The sequence below is a fragment of the Belonocnema kinseyi genome, chromosome 7, assembly GCF_010883055.1.
Source record: "Belonocnema kinseyi isolate 2016_QV_RU_SX_M_011 chromosome 7, B_treatae_v1, whole genome shotgun sequence".
Taxonomy (NCBI): Eukaryota; Metazoa; Arthropoda; class Insecta; order Hymenoptera; family Cynipidae; genus Belonocnema; species Belonocnema kinseyi.
In genome coordinates this window covers 72,733,108-72,750,936 of record NC_046663.1, presented here as the reverse complement: position 1 = coordinate 72,750,936, position 17,829 = coordinate 72,733,108, and the positions used below count along the sequence as shown (strand labels likewise).

At 28.5% G+C, this 17,829-nt stretch overlaps 1 protein-coding gene across 1 annotated transcript in view; it reads left to right on the top strand.

The window, feature by feature from the left end:
• The window catches only part of LOC117176507 (serine/threonine-protein kinase MARK2-like), a 56,324-nt gene that overhangs the window by 3,085 nt on the left and 35,410 nt on the right, over positions 1 to 17,829 (top strand). Inside the window, exons 3-7 of the mRNA XM_033366761.1 lie at positions 4,088 to 4,163; positions 9,418 to 9,494; positions 12,230 to 12,448; positions 12,660 to 13,038; positions 16,277 to 16,512. Coding sequence (XP_033222652.1) covers positions 4,088 to 4,163; positions 9,418 to 9,494; positions 12,230 to 12,448; positions 12,660 to 13,038; positions 16,277 to 16,512 — 987 coding nt within the window. The remainder of the gene's footprint in view (positions 1 to 4,087; positions 4,164 to 9,417; positions 9,495 to 12,229; positions 12,449 to 12,659; positions 13,039 to 16,276; positions 16,513 to 17,829) is intronic.

The following is a 17,829-nucleotide window of genomic DNA, read 5'->3' as shown; positions in this document are numbered from 1 at the left end:
TGTATATTTATTATATATATATTATATAATAATTATTATTATTAAATAATTCTTACTCAAAAACAGGCGGTTCACGTAAAAAAATATTATTCGTCTTGGAGCGCCACATTTTTTACGTGCAAGGGAATTTTTGATAAGAACTTTAATTATGATTTAGAAGAAGGGAATTTCAAAAACAATCACTGTTTCAAGTCTGAATTCTTCAAAATTTGAAAATTCCCTCTTCCAAATTTGGGAAAAAGGGAGTTACTTTATTTCTAAATTATAATATGAGGTTTTGTAAATAAATATAATAATGACTTGGAACAAGAAATTTTGGTCATGAATTTAATTTTGACCTGGTATAGGGAATTTTATAAAAAAAATTTAATTCACAGTTTGATGCAGGGAATTTCGTAAAAAATTATAATATTTACTTTACAGAAGTGAATTGTCGTAAACAATTATGATTTTATTTTGGAACAAGTTATTCAGAATTCAGAATTTGGTTAAATTTAAAAGCTCTTATTTTTTTTGCAAATGAAAATTTGCCTGAATTTGAAATTTCCCTCTTCCAAAAATTAAAAAAATTGATTTCCTATATTTGTGAATTATAATAGAAAATGTTGTAAATAAATATAAATCTGACTTTAAACCGGGCATTTTTTGAAATAAGTATATATTCTGACTTTGGAAAGAGAATTATTAGAAATAAATGTAAATGTGACTTGAAACATGGAATTTTCGTAAAAAATTATCATTCTTTTACAAAATTCTCTATTCAAAATAAGAATTCAAAATAAGAAAATTCCCTGTCCCGAATCAGAAATCTGTCAAATCTTCAAATTTACCGGGTAAAATTAAAAACGTTCACGAAATTTGAGTTTGATTGTAAACCTTCCGGGAGGTTAAATTTTCGATCAAACATTATTTCATTATCAGTTTCGAATCAAAAAAGTGCAAACACCTGGAGAATTATATTTCAGATGATCGAACGAATTACGTCAATTTCACGTCAGCTTCTTATCGATCCGCGATAGATTAAGTTTATTATCTACTTGTCACAATCTTTATTAAGTTAATCCAAACGAGAGATTTAGAATAGAAAATGTTACTCTCTTTTTCTTTAGATTTTTTTAAAATTCGAATTACTCATAAAAATAAATTTAAAGTCCCAGATGTTAAAAACTGAACATATAAAAGGGAATAAAAGATTGATAATTATTTTATTTTTATAATCTATCGAATAGAAGGATTCCGAAACAGATTTAACAAAAATTGTTTTTTACTTTTTCACTCCTTGCTAGTTTGTAAGCAGATTCTTTATTGAGAGAGTAACAGCAGCTACTGTTAAATAGAGAATGGCACACAACATGGAGCATAAAAAAGGAGTTGCGTTATTCGTTCTTGGAATGGATATACAATATACGAGGAAAGATTGATAAAGTTCTATTGTTCATAAAAGTTTTAACAGTTGACAGTTTTTCACTATAAACAAAACGAGGTTGATCACTCGATCAATCAGTGGAAATTTTCAGTTCGATATTATTTGCGTCGCTGTGAATAGTAACTATCATTTTCCTTAATTTTAATTTTAAAAGGTTTATGGAACTTTAATTTCATTTTACAAATTTTATTTGGATTATTCGGATAAGTGCATTTTATCAGAGATTTTATTGAAGGTCGACAATACCACAGATTAATGTGGGCGAAAATTGAGTTCGGGCTGATCAATAAATCTGGGTTGTTTCACACCTAGGAAAAGCGATAGTTTCATACTTTACGTAACGATGAATAACTTCACTGAAAGTAAGATTATAAAAAGTTGGAAACCTTTTTTCATTTAAACAATATTCTAATCAAAGCAAATATGAACTCCTTAGAGTTGGTGGAAGTTGGAAGAAAATTGAGAAATTTGTAAAAAGTTCCAATTTAGAAATTAATAAAACATTCTTAATTTAAAAACAGTAAAGGATATTTGAAACTAATTATTGGAAAGCATTCAATTTGCAGATTACCCGGATAATAATAATTTAGAAGCACTCATATATTTACGACTTTAATTTTTTGAAGTTTCAAATTGAATTCTATTTTCCAAATTAAAAAATTCGAAATTTTTTTTACATTCTTTATATTTTCAAATCAATCTAGAAAATTTGAAGGTTGTAATTTTAAAACCACACAAAAATGTTAATGATCAAGGTTTGAGTGGGAAATACTCAAATTTTCAGTCTTCTCTATTTTTATGCGGCTCTTAACCTTTTCAAGAATTCAAACCTCAATCTCTTATTAATCGTGCTGCTAAATGCCATAGAAAATTCTAAATTGGAAGGTGAAAACATAAATATTATAGCACAAAAAAATCGATTTAATATACATTCATCTAAGAATCGAAATTTTATTAATGATCGTATTTTAAGTCACTGTCAAGAAGGTTATGTATAGAAAAAGGTTAAACATAGAAAAATTTGTTATAATGAATGTTATTGTTTCTTGTTTTTCGTATTGCTCTTACATTTTTTCGAGATATAACGTCATATGTCATACATAACATATAAAATAATAATAATTTTGTAATCAAAATCAACTAAATCTTAAAAAATATCATTTTTTCTAATTTTTAAACAATCTTAAACGAAAGTTTAAAAAATTTTGTTTTTCTCAACATTTGATACCAAAAACTGTGAATCGAAAAAAATTTAATTATATCCATTGAGAAATTTTTAACAATTTTAAAAATTCAACCATGTTTGTCTGATTGTTTAGGACGGTTTTTGATTTCGAAGAATCAGAGAATTTTTTCTGTGATAAAACGTTGCAACTTTTCAGTAGCATTCATTTACGATTTTCAAAAATTTAATTTTGGTAATCGAGAATAATATGGAAAAAATTAGGTTGTTAACACTATAATTTTTTTTTTAGCTGACATTAAAAAAAATGTTTTGAACGCCTGAGAGCTTTCAACTGATAAAAATAGATTCAAACCCAATTTAACGACTAAGGGAACAAGAAAAGAAACAGTAGGTTTTTAAAATAGTCATTTTTGTGTTTACTGAAAATAATAGACCGGGAAGCATTGATGGGAATAAATAATAAAAATGTATCTAATGATAAAAGTTCATTTGAAAGGATCTAAACATAAGCATTTTTCAATTTTGTTGTTTAGCTATTTTTCAATTTTTGATCTTGATTTTTTTTTAAATCAAAAGATACAAAAAGTTTTAATAATAGTAAATTAAATCCCCTTGCAATCCACTTTTTAAAAAATGCCCTTTTTACCTCAAATTGAACTATCGAACCACTGAGGTCCCTGTACACTGGTAAAAATAATATTAAATTTAATATACCCATGTGTATTAAAATTAATATATCAAGCATATGAAATCGCCATTAAGGGCGACTATAATAAATTTCATATACATACATATTAATCACTTACAAGAAAAATCAGATAATTACATTTTTCACAAATTCAAAATAAGTTTAGCAGTAGTTTTCGATTGTAAATAATAAAAAATGATATCTTATTCCTGCTAACCACAAATAAAATTGGATTTCCGGTCAAAAAGTTCAATTAACCAAATAAATAACAGACCCAACCTACAATTAACTATCTTCGCCTTAAATTTGGACTATTTAGAGCGAAATTAGGAAAAAGTTTTACCCGCACATTGCACTTTCATAATAAACAACAATTCAGTCGACAAATTCTAGATTATTAATTTAATTGAGAATATTTGACAAGATTTAAAGTAATTAAAGCACGTTGAGTTTTCACGCACATTGCTATACTGACCTGTATATTAAATTTAATACACGTGTATGTTAAATTTACTACACCAATGTATGTTACATTTCAGTAGCGGTAGTGCATATTTGCTTCACACATGTATATTAAACCTCGTACAGATTTTTCTCACAGTGTATTTCACTAAATTTTTATGCTTCCCTGCGATATCCTGCCCAAAAGCAAATTCAGCATGACAGCCTTCATGATGGGCAATCATGACGTTAGAATTCCATCACGAGACTCCTTTTTCAGGGTGTAATAAAAGCGCTTTGGGGTTGGTAATGCTCGAAAATAACTCGCGTGTCTCTATGACGTTAGTCAGTGGAAATGCGAGATGGTGTAACGCATGGAGGTTGTATTGGTCAGGCGAAGGAAGAAGCCGATCAGCTGACCAGTCTGATGTTTTGTTGAGATGTATATTACCACAATATATGTATATATGTATAACCCCAATGCTATCAACGCATGCGCCCTTATTTTTCAACCTGAAAGGAGAACATGGGGTGGTAGTTCCCATAAGGGTGGTTCGCGCAGTTTACCACGCTGACGGGGGTGGCGGCACGTATTGATTCTCTTTTCATCCCTTGGCCATCGCCAGCAGTCGCTTCGGGGTTGCTGACGCCGACATCGTCATTTTCCCTGCATGGGGACTTCGATATTCTTTTTGTCTTCGCGTTCGCGCCGATAAGGAACTCGAAAGCCGGAAAAAACTAAAAGAATGTGGATTAACTCTCCATCCCTTAAAGAATCAGTTTCACTCCCGTCATTCTGCAAATGAGCAAGCATCTTCGCTAGTCTGAATCTTCTTTAGACTGGTGATCAGCAGATAGCTTGATGAGAAATGAAGTTGACGTGGTCGTGACATCGAAAAGCTTCTTAAAGAAGGTGCTTTTTTATGCCACTGATGAAGTGGGGGTCTGCATTCATCAATCCACTGTTCTAGTCACGCGGGCGCTTAGCGTTGTTACTGTGGGTATCTGAACGACCTCGCCTCGACTGATGTTGAAAAACTCCCGGAATGGAAATTTCGATTTTTCCTGGTGATAAGTGCAGATAGGACACCATTGTTTTTGGCAGAAAAAACTTGAGTATTATGATCTGGACTTTGGTGGGGTTTTGGGGCGTCGAGGAATCCGTAGATGGGTGTCGAAGAGAAAGGTGTGTCTTCGAGCTTGCGTGCCTCCAGAGAGATCGAGGATCTCGATGTGTGGGCAGTAACCGATACGAGAGGAAAGATGATTCTGTGGAACGATTTTTTGAAAGTGGTGGATTATTCTCTGGCTGTGATTTTTAGCAGTCGGATTTTGGAAAATCTTGCTCTGAGAAGTAGGCTGGGAGATAGGATATCGTCTTTGAAACTAGAGAGAGTAAGATTTGGGATTTTTGGTGTGATAGGATTTTTGCAAATATATATGATTTAGAGGGAAATGATGGTTCTTTTTTTGTTTTGAAGCTTGATGGTACGAGCTTAGAAGGTTTTATTCGATTTTAGTCGCAAGTTCTTGGAAAACAGTAGATGTGATGCTAGCAAGCATTTCTAGGTGAGGTAATTGATCAATTAGAGTGGGATAAGGAATTGGAAAACAATACTAGGACGATGAACTGAAATCTTTAGCGATTAGGTCATAATTTTTAGCTTCTCAATTTGAAATTTATCTTTGAATGCTTCCAATAATTGTAGAAATCTTGAAACTTTTAACTAAATTCAGCGATTTAAAATTGAAAATATTTCACTTTTAAAAACTTTAATTTGAAGTAGTACAACTACCATGATTTCGAATCTGAGTTTATAATTTGTTGAATAGTTTAAGTTTGTAATCGCTTAGTTTTTAAGGATTAAAGAATTAAGATTACCCTAACTAAAGTTTCGAAAATTTGAGCAAATTTATTTTGAAACGTGCAAAGTATTCTATTTTAACTTCAAAGAACAATGAATAAATCTTCCAAATTATATTTAAAGTCCATGTTTTGGTAAATTTGGTCCAGGTTAACTTTTTTAAATGCAAGTAGGTCTTCATGTCGACCTTTGAGGGAGGAGACTAATATTTGCATACAAGTAAGAAATTTCCATTAGAATTCAAACCGAAAATCGATGTTAGCTTGTTCTTCAATGTACAATAGATTTAAATAGATCATTTATTCATTATCCCATAGAAAAACCCTTGCAAATTATTTTGAAACCAAGAATAATAAATTATTAAAATGGAAACTGAAATATGAGTCTAGGGTTGTATATGTGAAACAAATTGACATTAGATTTATTAATGCTCTTAAATGAAGATTTTTTTCTGAAGTGCACCTATTTTGTTCATTCAGTTTATTGATTTATGGAATATTGCATAAAGCTGACTAATAAATCACTCTTGACTGAAAAAACTTGTTTATCTCGAAGCTCCTTGAACTAGATTTTTTTTATAAATTTGCCTTTATTTTCATCCATAAAATAAGTGGGCAATCTTAGAGTGTTCTTAAAAAATTAAAAATAAGTTGATTCAAAGCTCGTACCATAATCTAATTTTTGATTTTTATAACCCCAGGGTGGCCGCTGGACCAATGAATTTATTTTTTGACGGGACTTTTCTTTGATAACAAGTTCAGTGGTTCAATTTTTCAATTGTAAAATCATTCATTTGACAATCCGTAATTTTAAAATCTTTTACTTAAATATTTGCCATTTCGGGTCTTCATTTTCAAGCGTAAATTTTCAATTTAATGAATTTTTATATGCAGTTTTGAAAACTTAAAAAGAGTAGATTGGAGTTGGTATTTTTTTAAATCTCATTCTTTCCTTGCTGAGAGCCTGTTGGATGACTATTAATGTACTATTAATTTCAATCCATAAAAATCAAAGAATTAAAATATTTAAACGTTAAAAATTAAAAATTTTCACTTGAAAGGCTTTAGTAGTTAAACCAATGTAAACGTCCGATTAAAACTTTATAAACTATTTTCTGATTTAAAATAACTTCAAATAATATATTTAGAATTAAAATCTTACATTCAATTTCAAATCCTATTCAAATATTGTTTCAGTGTAAAATATTTTATTTTTAACTGTTTCAATTTGAAAATTTTTAATTTAGAAAACAAGTTTTTTAATATTTAGAAATATTTGAATGTTCATTTTAAATGTGCAATTATAAATCAAATAATAAAAACTGTATAATTCGAAACTGAATGGTTTAAAGCTTTGAATCGTTAAAATTACAGCTTGTTAATTTAAACTTGAAACGTTACAATTTTAATTTTTACGTGAAACTGTTCAATTTCTATGTAAACATAGCAATAGAAAAATGATTAATTTAAAAAGGACTCAAAATTAAAGTAATTCAACTTCTAGTTTTAAAAGTATTCATTAAAGATAATTTTTAAAAATGTTTTTACTTTAAAATTGCTTGAAATGCTATAATTTTGAACATTTGCAAATTTATTGCTTCATTTTTCAAATTAGAGCTTCGGAAATGATAGCATATATTTATGTTTTTTAAACTATAAATCTCTTCGAAAACTTTTCGATTTTCAAAAGTTTAAAATATGAAATTTTGCAGTTTGATTTAAAAATCTCTAAATTAAAAATTTGGGCTTCAACTTTAAAAGTTTAAAGTTCAAAAGAGTTCCACTTTTTGTATTATAATTTGAAGTTCAGTTTTGATTACTTCAAATCAAATAACTTTGATTTGAAGTAAAGAGTTCGATTTTTTTAATTACAATGACCGTAACAAATTTTTGCGAACCTGGTAAAGACCGGAAATTTTTTTATGTTAAAAAGGCCACCCTGGATAATGTCTGCTTCATTGAATTTTAGGGGCCGTTAAAAAACTACTTCACCTTATTTTGAATGATTTTCCACATTCCTTTTTCGTCACAGATGTTTACATAAAGCTTGAAATCCCCGGGTGACGATACAAATACGACCCCCACCCTCAGTCAAGTTTTTTTTACTTCGATTTCATTTAATAAACACCTACAAGGAAACACAGAACATACAAGCATAATATTTTAACAGGCCTATCAGCCCAAAATGCTATCAAAATAAGGAAAATAGGGTGATTTTTCACGAAAATAATGGGGGGGGGGGGGGATATTTTATTTTAAAGAAAATTAATGTATAGTTAACGTTGAATTCAAATATGAAACACCTAAGATTTCAAATCGGAATATATTGCATTTTTAAAGCAAAAGATTAAGTTTCAACCAAAAAATATAATTTTTTAACCATATAGTTAAATTTCCAACAACAAACAAATTAATTTTGTCCCAAACAGTTGAATTTTCAAATAAATTATTTAATTTATAACCACATAGTTGAATTATCGACCTACAAAGATGAATTTTCAACCAAATGTTTTTTAAGAACAAAGTTGCAAACAGTTGCATGTGCAACCAAATAGTGTAAGTTTTATACAAAAGGAGTTCGTTTTCAGTGAATTGGATGAATTTTGAACCAAATGGTTGAATTTTAAACTAAGAGCGATCATTTTTTGTCAAAAATTGGTTAGTTAAATTTTCAGTTAATAAATTTAATTTTCAGTAAATTCAATTTTAAGATAAAGGGTACACTTTTAAACTAAAAATGATTACTTCTGAACCAAAAATACATCATCATATAATAGTAGACTTTTGAATTAAAAAGAATGAACTTTTAACCACAAATTTTCGATTTTCTTATTGGGTTCTATTAGTTCAGTTTGCATTTACGCGAAGAAACGAGAATAAAAGAAAATTCTCAAAAACAGGGGAAGGGAGAGGAATATGAGAAAGAGCGTGAAATCTCTATTTTGTAGATGCTTTACTTGTGAAATAAAATGATTAATTTTCATTATTTCAAGCAATTAAACAAATCGTTATTCAGATTTATATTTTTCATAGAATTATCGTTAAAAACTTAGGTAACATTTAGTACGTTTCCTGATGATAAATTTGAAATAAATTGATAGTTACAAATTCTACTGATTCATCATTTTAGTTGAAAATGTCATTATTTTGTTGAAAATTCGTTTCTTTAGGGTGAGAATTAATATTTTTTAAAATGAAAACGTACATTTTTCATTTTTGGTGTAAAATTGATATTTTTAATTAAAAAGGATCTATTCAAGTTAAAAATGCAACTATTTTCTTGAAAATGGGTCTCTATTGTTTGAAAGGTCTACTATTTGATTGTTAATACAGCTTTTTGTTAAAAACTTTTTTTTAAGTTTTTTTTTTTTTTTGGTAAAAATTGATCTCCTTTTGAAGAAAATCTTTTTTCTTTGAAAATTGAAATGTTTTCTTAAAAATTCGTACTTTTAGATTCAAACGTCATCTTTTATAGTAGAAAAGTCATATTTCTCAGTTATGTTTCATATTTATTGCAATATTACATTCAACATCACTTTTTCAGAAAGAATTTATTCCCTATTTTCTTATATTACTTGATTTATCTATTTGTTTGCTTTCTTTTAAGAGAATTTGGGAAACGTTACTTTGGGGGAGGGGCAAAATTATGTTCCAACGGTCACATACTTTGTGGACGGCCCCTTACGTAAAGTAATTAGAATTTATAAATATACTGCTAAAAACCACAGTTTAGGGGTTAAATAAATTTTTGTTTAATTAGCCAAAAGTGAGATAAGTTCAGCCGAAGTGAGAGCAGATTTTCTGGAAGTAAGGAATACGGGTCAAACTGGCGGCCTCCAAAGTAGCGGCAGCTTCTTCGTGCAAGATGGTCACTCGTGGCCTTTTGCGGGTAAAGTTATCATTTTTAACACCAGTTGCTGTCTCCTTTGTAATTCCATTATGTGTATAGGCATCACAAGATAGCGAGCGAGGAAGGCTTCTTGGAACGTGCTCGTTAAATTCCTTTAAGCATGTCGTATCACGACACACTCGTGTCTGAGACAGTCGGTAAACGGGTTTTAAAATTTAAAAGAAAGCGAAAACTGTATATGTAAATAAGCGAGTCGAGGTTTGACTTGACGCCGTTTTAGGAGAGTCAAATTAATTTCTTTTTACGCTCTAATTGCATTCTACGAACTAAATTTACCGAATTGTTGCTACCTTACTGAAAACAGTTCTTTAAAGTGATTGTGGAAAAGTTGACATTTCTCAAACTATTCAATCTCTCGGATTTATATATATCCAATTCCTACTTTACCGACATTTTTGTTGTTAATACAAGTTCCATACGAATTAAAACATCGAGCTGAAAGTTTGGGAATATATAGATGTTTGGTAGATACATAGGGCGTATTACTGTTTTGAATTTAGTACATATGTTGGGTGGAGAATGGTTTAATTTCAATAATTTTTGTGTAAAAAGACTTTTCGAATGCTCGGGTTAGAATAGAAAAAAATCGTTTTACACAGAAAATATTTAATTCAGCTAATGTATCCCTTCGAATACAGACTTGGTTCACAACATGAGTTGGCTCTGAGTATTTAAAAAAGATTTTCCAACTAGTTCCAACGTCCTTAAAAAGAAACTCCAATCAAAACTTGAAGAGAGTTTGGAGACTGAACTTGTGGAAGTTCTAACTGTCGATTTTATTCTAGCCTGGAAAATCTAGAATAACCGCGGAATTATTTTATTTTATTCTCTTCTCAAAATATGAACAAAGTTGAAAGCTTTTAATGATTTTTGATAATCAATGTTTTTCAAGTTTGGATATACTGCAAAGATTTCAACTTGAAGTACATATATTCAAACTTGAATTTGATCAAACTCATGAAAAGTTTTCAACTTTTTTCATATTTTGGGGAGAGAATAAAATAAAAGCATTAAGCATTTCATCATTTTAACATGTAAAATCTACTACGAAAAATATAATTTTTGATATAATACAACATTAATAATAATATGGGCTCGATGGATACTTATTAAATGATCAATGAAAACTGAAATCGAGAGCAGTAGGGAGCCCAATAAAAATTAGAATTTTTAAATTTTGGAAGCTCTAATCCCTAAATTTCTTTTTTTTTTTTTTTTGGCAAAAAAGTACTACCGTCAATTTTAAAATGCGAAAATTTGGTAATTCCATTACAATTAATGACTTGAAATGGCTCCTTAACATTTTTATTTCTACAATAATATACACAGTATTTCTTCTAAAATATAAAGAAAATATTATCCATTATGTATAAATAACAAAATTTTTATACCTGGTGGCAGAAAAAATCTTGAATTTCGATAATACACATTTTATAAGGTGCACACATTCCTATAGTTAGGCTAAGTGCAGCTCAAAATGTCGTAAATTTTATCATACTTCTATATCCACTCTCGTTTATCTGAATTCAATGGAATTTTTGTTAGAAATTCGCAATTTTTCGCAATACATTTTGATTTATTTGGAATGCATCCTGAATTCTAATACATTTATCCTGAATTATTTTAAATTCTTATAAATTCACGCGATTCTACTCAATCAATTTGATTTTTTTAAAGTTCCGTTTAATTCACTCTGAAATTTTTTAAACTCACCCTTGATCTCTCAGGCATTTCGTCAAACTCTTTTGAATTCCCTTGCATTTTTCTGAATTTGTTCACAAATTTAATGCATTCGATTAATTTTGTTGATATTTTTGAATTGTTTTCTCATTTTCCTTATATTAATTTTAATTTACTTCATTAATTTGTCGTTTGTATTAAGCTTTTTTTCCAATTCACTGAAATATGTTAAATTTGCCCTAATTTCTGTTCATTTCCATTTGACTCAATTCAACGGAAATTGTTTAAATCTTTTTCAATTCACTTAAATCGTCATGGATTTCATTAGTTTCCTCGATTGTTCTGAATTCATTTTATTTCACTCCCATTTTACTCAAATCGGTAGAATTAAAAAATTTTTAATATTAATTTGAATTCGCTTTTAATGATTATGAATTTATCCTGAATTCGTTTAAAACTACATGGAATTTACATTTCATTGGAATCAAAAGAACATTATTTTTAATTACATCATTCAGGTGCATTAGTAAGCTTTAATTAATTTCAGTAAGAAAATACATTTTAAAGTACTATAGGAATATTGAAACTATATGAAAAGTTTATTTTTTGTGTATTTCGAAATTCAAGATTTTTTTCTGTTAGCCTGTATAAATATTTTTAATTTATTTATTATAGAGAATAATCTCCTTATATTCATACCAGTAATTGTTATGAATTACACAATATCGTATTCCTAAGCCCGGTTACAAATAAATGAGAAATACTTTCGGGGGGTAAAATAATTTTTGTTTCAAAACTCGAAAAATAAAATTTATTTTCAAACCTAAAGTGACCTAGCTAGTGGATCCTCTAAAAAATGTTATTAAAATAAAAGAAAATGTACGGTATTACCTTAGATATTCAGCAGGTAGCATATAAATCGGAAACAACAGAAGCAACCTTTCATGAAAATGTGATTAGTCAATAAGTTAGATTAATTATTTTACTAATTAATTTTGCAATTTCTAATCTCTTGTTTTTCTGTTTTGATTCAGACGGGAGATGGCGTGGGGGTGTCGAGTAGTGGTGGTGGTCGTCTCTCCTCAAGGAGTCGGACCTCCGAAGAACCGCACATCGGCAAATACAAGTTGCTGAAGACCATTGGTAAAGGAAACTTCGCGAAGGTGAAGCTTGCCAAACATGTACCCACGGGGAAGGAGGTAGCAATCAAGATAATAGACAAGACACAACTTAACCCTGGCAGTCTTCAAAAGGTAATACCACCCAAGTGAAATTTAAGTTTCTACCTTAAATCAGGCAAATTCTTTCAAAATTGTGAAGCAAAAATTTCTGAATTTACCAGCGTTATCTGCGGTCTAAGGTACTCTTAATTAATTGCGCATTCAAGCCTAAAGACCTTGAGATTTTTTCGTTTCCTTGAGACCTGAAACACCATCAAGTAATCCTTTTCCTTTCTTTTTTCAGTTGTTTCGTGAAGTGAGGATAATGAAAATGCTTGACCATCCTAACATTGTGAAGCTGTTCCAAGTCATTGAGACTGAGAAAACGTTGTACCTGGTGATGGAGTATGCTAGTGGTGGAGAAGTATTCGATTACTTAGTCCTTCATGGTAGAATGAAAGAAAAAGAAGCTAGGGCGAAGTTTAGGCAAATAGTGTCAGCCGTACAGTACTGCCATCAAAAGAAAATAATTCATAGAGATTTAAAAGCAGAAAACTTGTTACTGGATAGCGAAATGAACATAAAAATAGCCGACTTTGGATTCAGCAATGAATTCACTCCGGGAAACAAATTAGATACATTCTGTGGCTCTCCTCCTTACGCAGCGCCAGAATTGTTCCAAGGTATGCAAAAGGATTTTATATTCGAGGGGCTTACTGGCCATTCATAAACTAGGTTAACATTTAAAATTATTTTTCACCCCCTCGGTTGATGAAATGTAACGTTGCCCAAAATTCTATTAAAACGGAGGAAATGATAGAGAAATAATAGGGGCATACATTTTTTAAAATAAAATTAATTTAAATAACATATTGAATTTTTAGTTGAAAAATATTTTCTACTAAAAGGGATGAATTTTCAACAAACAAAAAAAACGACTTTTTAACAGTAAAATTAATTTTTAACAAAGAAGTTGCATTGATAATCAAATAGTTCAAATTCAAGCAAAATAATCATATTTTTAATTAAATAGCTCAACTTTTTACAAGATAGTTAAATTTTTAAGTCAAAAAGAAAAAAATTTCAAAAACAGATGAATTTTCAACAGAAAATGTTGATTTTTAACAAAGAAATCTTAACCACATAATGTTTCCACCTTAAAAGATTCATTTCCTAACAAAATTCAAATTTTTAAATACTTGAATTCAACGAAAAAAATACGAATTTTTAAATAAATACTTGAATCCTCAACTAAATAGATCAATTTTCAATCAAGAAAGATATTTTTCCAAGGAAATAGTTGAATTTTTAAGTCTAAAATTATCAATTTTATAATTCAAAAATGGAATCGTCAAGTGTCAAGTTAAAAAATGTAATTTAAAAAAATATAATTTTCAACGATATTGTTAAATTTCTGAAGCCAAACAAATATGAATTACCTACAAAACAGTTTAATTTTCACCCAAAAACACAAATTTTTTAACAACAAAATTCGTTTATACCAAACAGTTGCAGTAAGAATCAAGTAGTTTATTTCTCAACCAAATAGATGAATTTACAATTTAAAAAAAAAATTATTTTTAAAGTAAATAGTTGAATTTCCAAAAATTAAAAATTAATGAAAAAGTTTAACCAAAAATGGAATCTACAAGTTTTCAATTAAAAAAATTAATGATCAACAAAATTAACAAAAAAACTAACTTTCAACTAATTTCATTCATAAAAAAAGCATTTTTAAGAAAATAGTTGAATTCTCAACCAAATAGATGAATTTACAATCAAGAAAGATATTTTTTAAAGGAAGTAGATGAATTTTCTAACCAAACCATTTTTTTAACCAAAAATGTAATCGGAAAGATTTCCATTTAAAATACTAATTCTCAATAAAAACAAAACATTTTCGGCAAATTGAATTTAAAAAAAGAAGGAATTTTTAACTAAATAGTTTAATCCTCAACGAAAAAAATGAATTTTCAACAAAAAGGAAAGAAGTTAAATTTTCAGCAAACGATATCAATCTTAAAAAAAATAATTTAGGACAAAGTAGTTCAACTTTGAACCAAGCAGTTGAATTTTCAATCAAATAGTTCAGTCCTCAACCAAAAAGATTAATTTTCAATTCGAAATACCGATTTTCAGCCAAAAATGGAATAGTTACATTTTTATTTTCAAAATTGATTTCTCAACGAAAGAGTTCAACATTTAACGCAAAAGATGGTTTTTAAACCGAGAAGATTAATTTTGTTTTTTAATGGAATTGTTACGTTTTCAACCAAAAAACTGAATTTTGAACAAAGGAGTTCTACTTTCGGCCAAGTACTTGAAATTTTGTACCATAAATATTACTTTTTAATCAAATAGTTACAATTTCAACCAAGTTAATTTTTAACCAAATAGTAGAATTTGTAATCATAAATCGTTGCGTTTTCTTATTGGCTTCTATTCATTCGGTACGCATTTGAGCAAAGAATAGAACGAGAGAAAGGGAAAAATGAAGAATTTTTTAAAACAGAGGAAAAGAGGGTTATTGGCCTTAGGCCAATAACCTTCTTTTTGGTTGAATTCCATTTTTTTATATTAAAAATTGTAATTTTTTGTTGAAATATCTTAGTTAGAGTTACTCTCTTGTTAAAAATTAATTTTTCGTTGTTTAAGATTCATTATTTTAATCGAAAATTAATCTCCTTGGTTGAAAAATTTTCGTTGACTGAAAATTAATGTTTTCACTAAAAATTTAACAATTTCAGCTGCAACTTTAACTGTTTCGTTGAAATCTTTTTAAAATTAATTATTTTTACTGAAAATATAACTATTCAATATTTGGTTGAAAATAGTGACTTGTTTGGTTGAAAATTATCTTCTGGGTTGAAAATGAATATTTTTGTTTGAAATTTAATGATTCTTTTTGAATACTTATCATTTTGGTTGAAAATTCATATCTTTGAATGGAAAATTCAACTATTTCAGTTGAAGATTCATCATTTTAGTTGAAAATTCGTCGCTTTGGTTGAAAATGAATTTTTTAACTGAAAATTTAACTATTCAATTGTGGTTTGACAATTTATCTTTTTAATTTAAGATTTGTGTATTTTATGTAAAATTCGTCTTCTTTGGTCAAAATTAATCTAGTATTCCATCTTTGGTTGAAACTTGCTAAAATTACTTGGTTCAAAATTGAACTCTTTTCTCAAAAACTTATCTTTTTGTTTAAAATCCATCTATCCCAGATGAAGATTCATCATTTTAGTTTGAAATTAATTCGATTGGCTGAAAATTCAACTTTAAGGTTCAAAATTGGTCTTATTTAGTTGAATATTAAACTTTTTTTATTTAGAATACATATCTTTTTTTAAAAATAATCTTTCTTGGCACAAAATTAGTCTTTAAGTTTGAAAATTAATCGTCATGTTTTAAAATGCATAATTTTAGTCATTCATTCATTTTTTTTGGTTGAAAATAAAACTACTATAAAACTTAATATTTTCTATTAAAAATTCATCTATTTGTTAGAAAATTCAAATTTTTACTTGAAAAGTTAGGAATTTGAAGCTATTTAAATTTAATTTATTATAGTATTCACATTATTTTATCTAAATATTCACTGGATTTCAAGTATGAGTAGACAAACTAGAAATTGGTTTGAATTATTAAAATCCATAAGGACAAATTAAAAAAATTATTAATGATGTTTTTAGTATTATTTAATTATTTAATTAATCTGTCGTGCTAAAATACTTAAGAATATCTTATAATAAACATTATAATAAACTCGCAAAAAATAATACCTGGAAAAAACTGGAATTGTCAGGTAATTTTTTACCACGATTTGAGTAGACACTTTGGTAACTTAGTTTATGCGCGTACCCTGATTCAATCGGATGTTTTTTGAAATTCTTCATTAATTGAAACTTATTTTTTCAGGCAAGAAGTATGATGGCCCCGAAGTAGACGTATGGTCGTTAGGAGTAATCCTCTATACATTGGTGTCCGGTTCCCTGCCATTCGATGGTTCGACGCTGAGAGAATTAAGGGAAAGAGTACTGAGGGGGAAGTACCGCATCCCATTTTATATGTCCACCGACTGTGAAAACCTCTTAAAAAAGTTTCTGGTGCTCAACCCGACAAAACGGGCCTCGTTAGAGGTACGTGGCGAGAAGGTTCGATCATATTTTGTATCTTTGCTATTCTCTTCCTAGAATAGTCAAGATTCTTTCTGGAATTTTTTCACGAAAATCTCCTAGTTACATCCAATGTCTGCATTGCACATATTCCGTAGAATAAATTCACCTTCCTTTGCAATTTAAACTTCCTGCCAAAATAGCCTCAAACTATTTTCCCATAGCTCTATGAAATTTAGAATAAACGTGTAATTTTCGCACAACAATCATAGGAGATAAAAGTACCAGTGATATTTGTGGGAAATTAGAAAAAAAAATAGTTATAATGTTCATACAAGGAATGGTGTAAAATTACACAAAAATATAATCAAAGTTTTCTATAATTTCCCCAAAATGTTATAAATTTTCATCGATCTCAACGGTAAAATTATTATCATGATTCTTGATATGAATTTTATACAAGCAGAAGCGGCGGAGCTTTTTTTTTATAGGTGGGACCAGGAGAATAGACTTATAATATTTCAATACAAATTTTACATAAATAATAATGAATGAACAGTAAATAATTTCCCAAAATATTACCAATTAATAAAAATATATATTTCAAAAAGATTTGTGTAAAGATTTCAGAAAGATTTGATAAAGATTTCAATGATTTATTAAAGATTTCAAAGATTTCACAAAGATTTTGGATAGATTTAGAAGATTTTATAAAGACCAACGATTTTCCAAAAATTTAAATTATTTCATAAATATTACAAAATGTTTAAAAGAATATTTATAATATTTCGCATATTTGTAAAGACTTCAGAGAAAGCCTTTACAAAGATTTCACAAAGATTTCTAATAGATTTCAGGAAGACTTCAATTATTTCATAAAAATTTACGATAAATTTCCAAGATTACACAGATAATATGATTTCGCAACGATTTCAATAATTTCAGAAATATTACCAAAGATTTCGGATAGATTTAAAAGATTTCACAAAGGCATAAATGATTTCCCAAATATTTCACAAAGATTTTGAATATCTCGCAAAGATTTCAAGAATTTCAAAAATATACCTAATATTTCGAAAATATTTAAAAGGGATTTCAATGATTTCCCAACGGTTTCGAATACTTCGCAATAATGTCAACATTTTCAAAAATATATCTAAAAGATTTCGGAGAGATTAAGAAGATTTCACAAAGATATCAATTGTTTCACAAAGATTTCAGGTAGATTTTTGGGCAAATTGAAAAGATCTCATGAAGTTTTAACTATACAATTTTCTTACAACAATCATAAGACATACAAATACAAGAGATCAATATGGGAAATTTGCAAAAGAATTGTATAGTTCACACATCCAT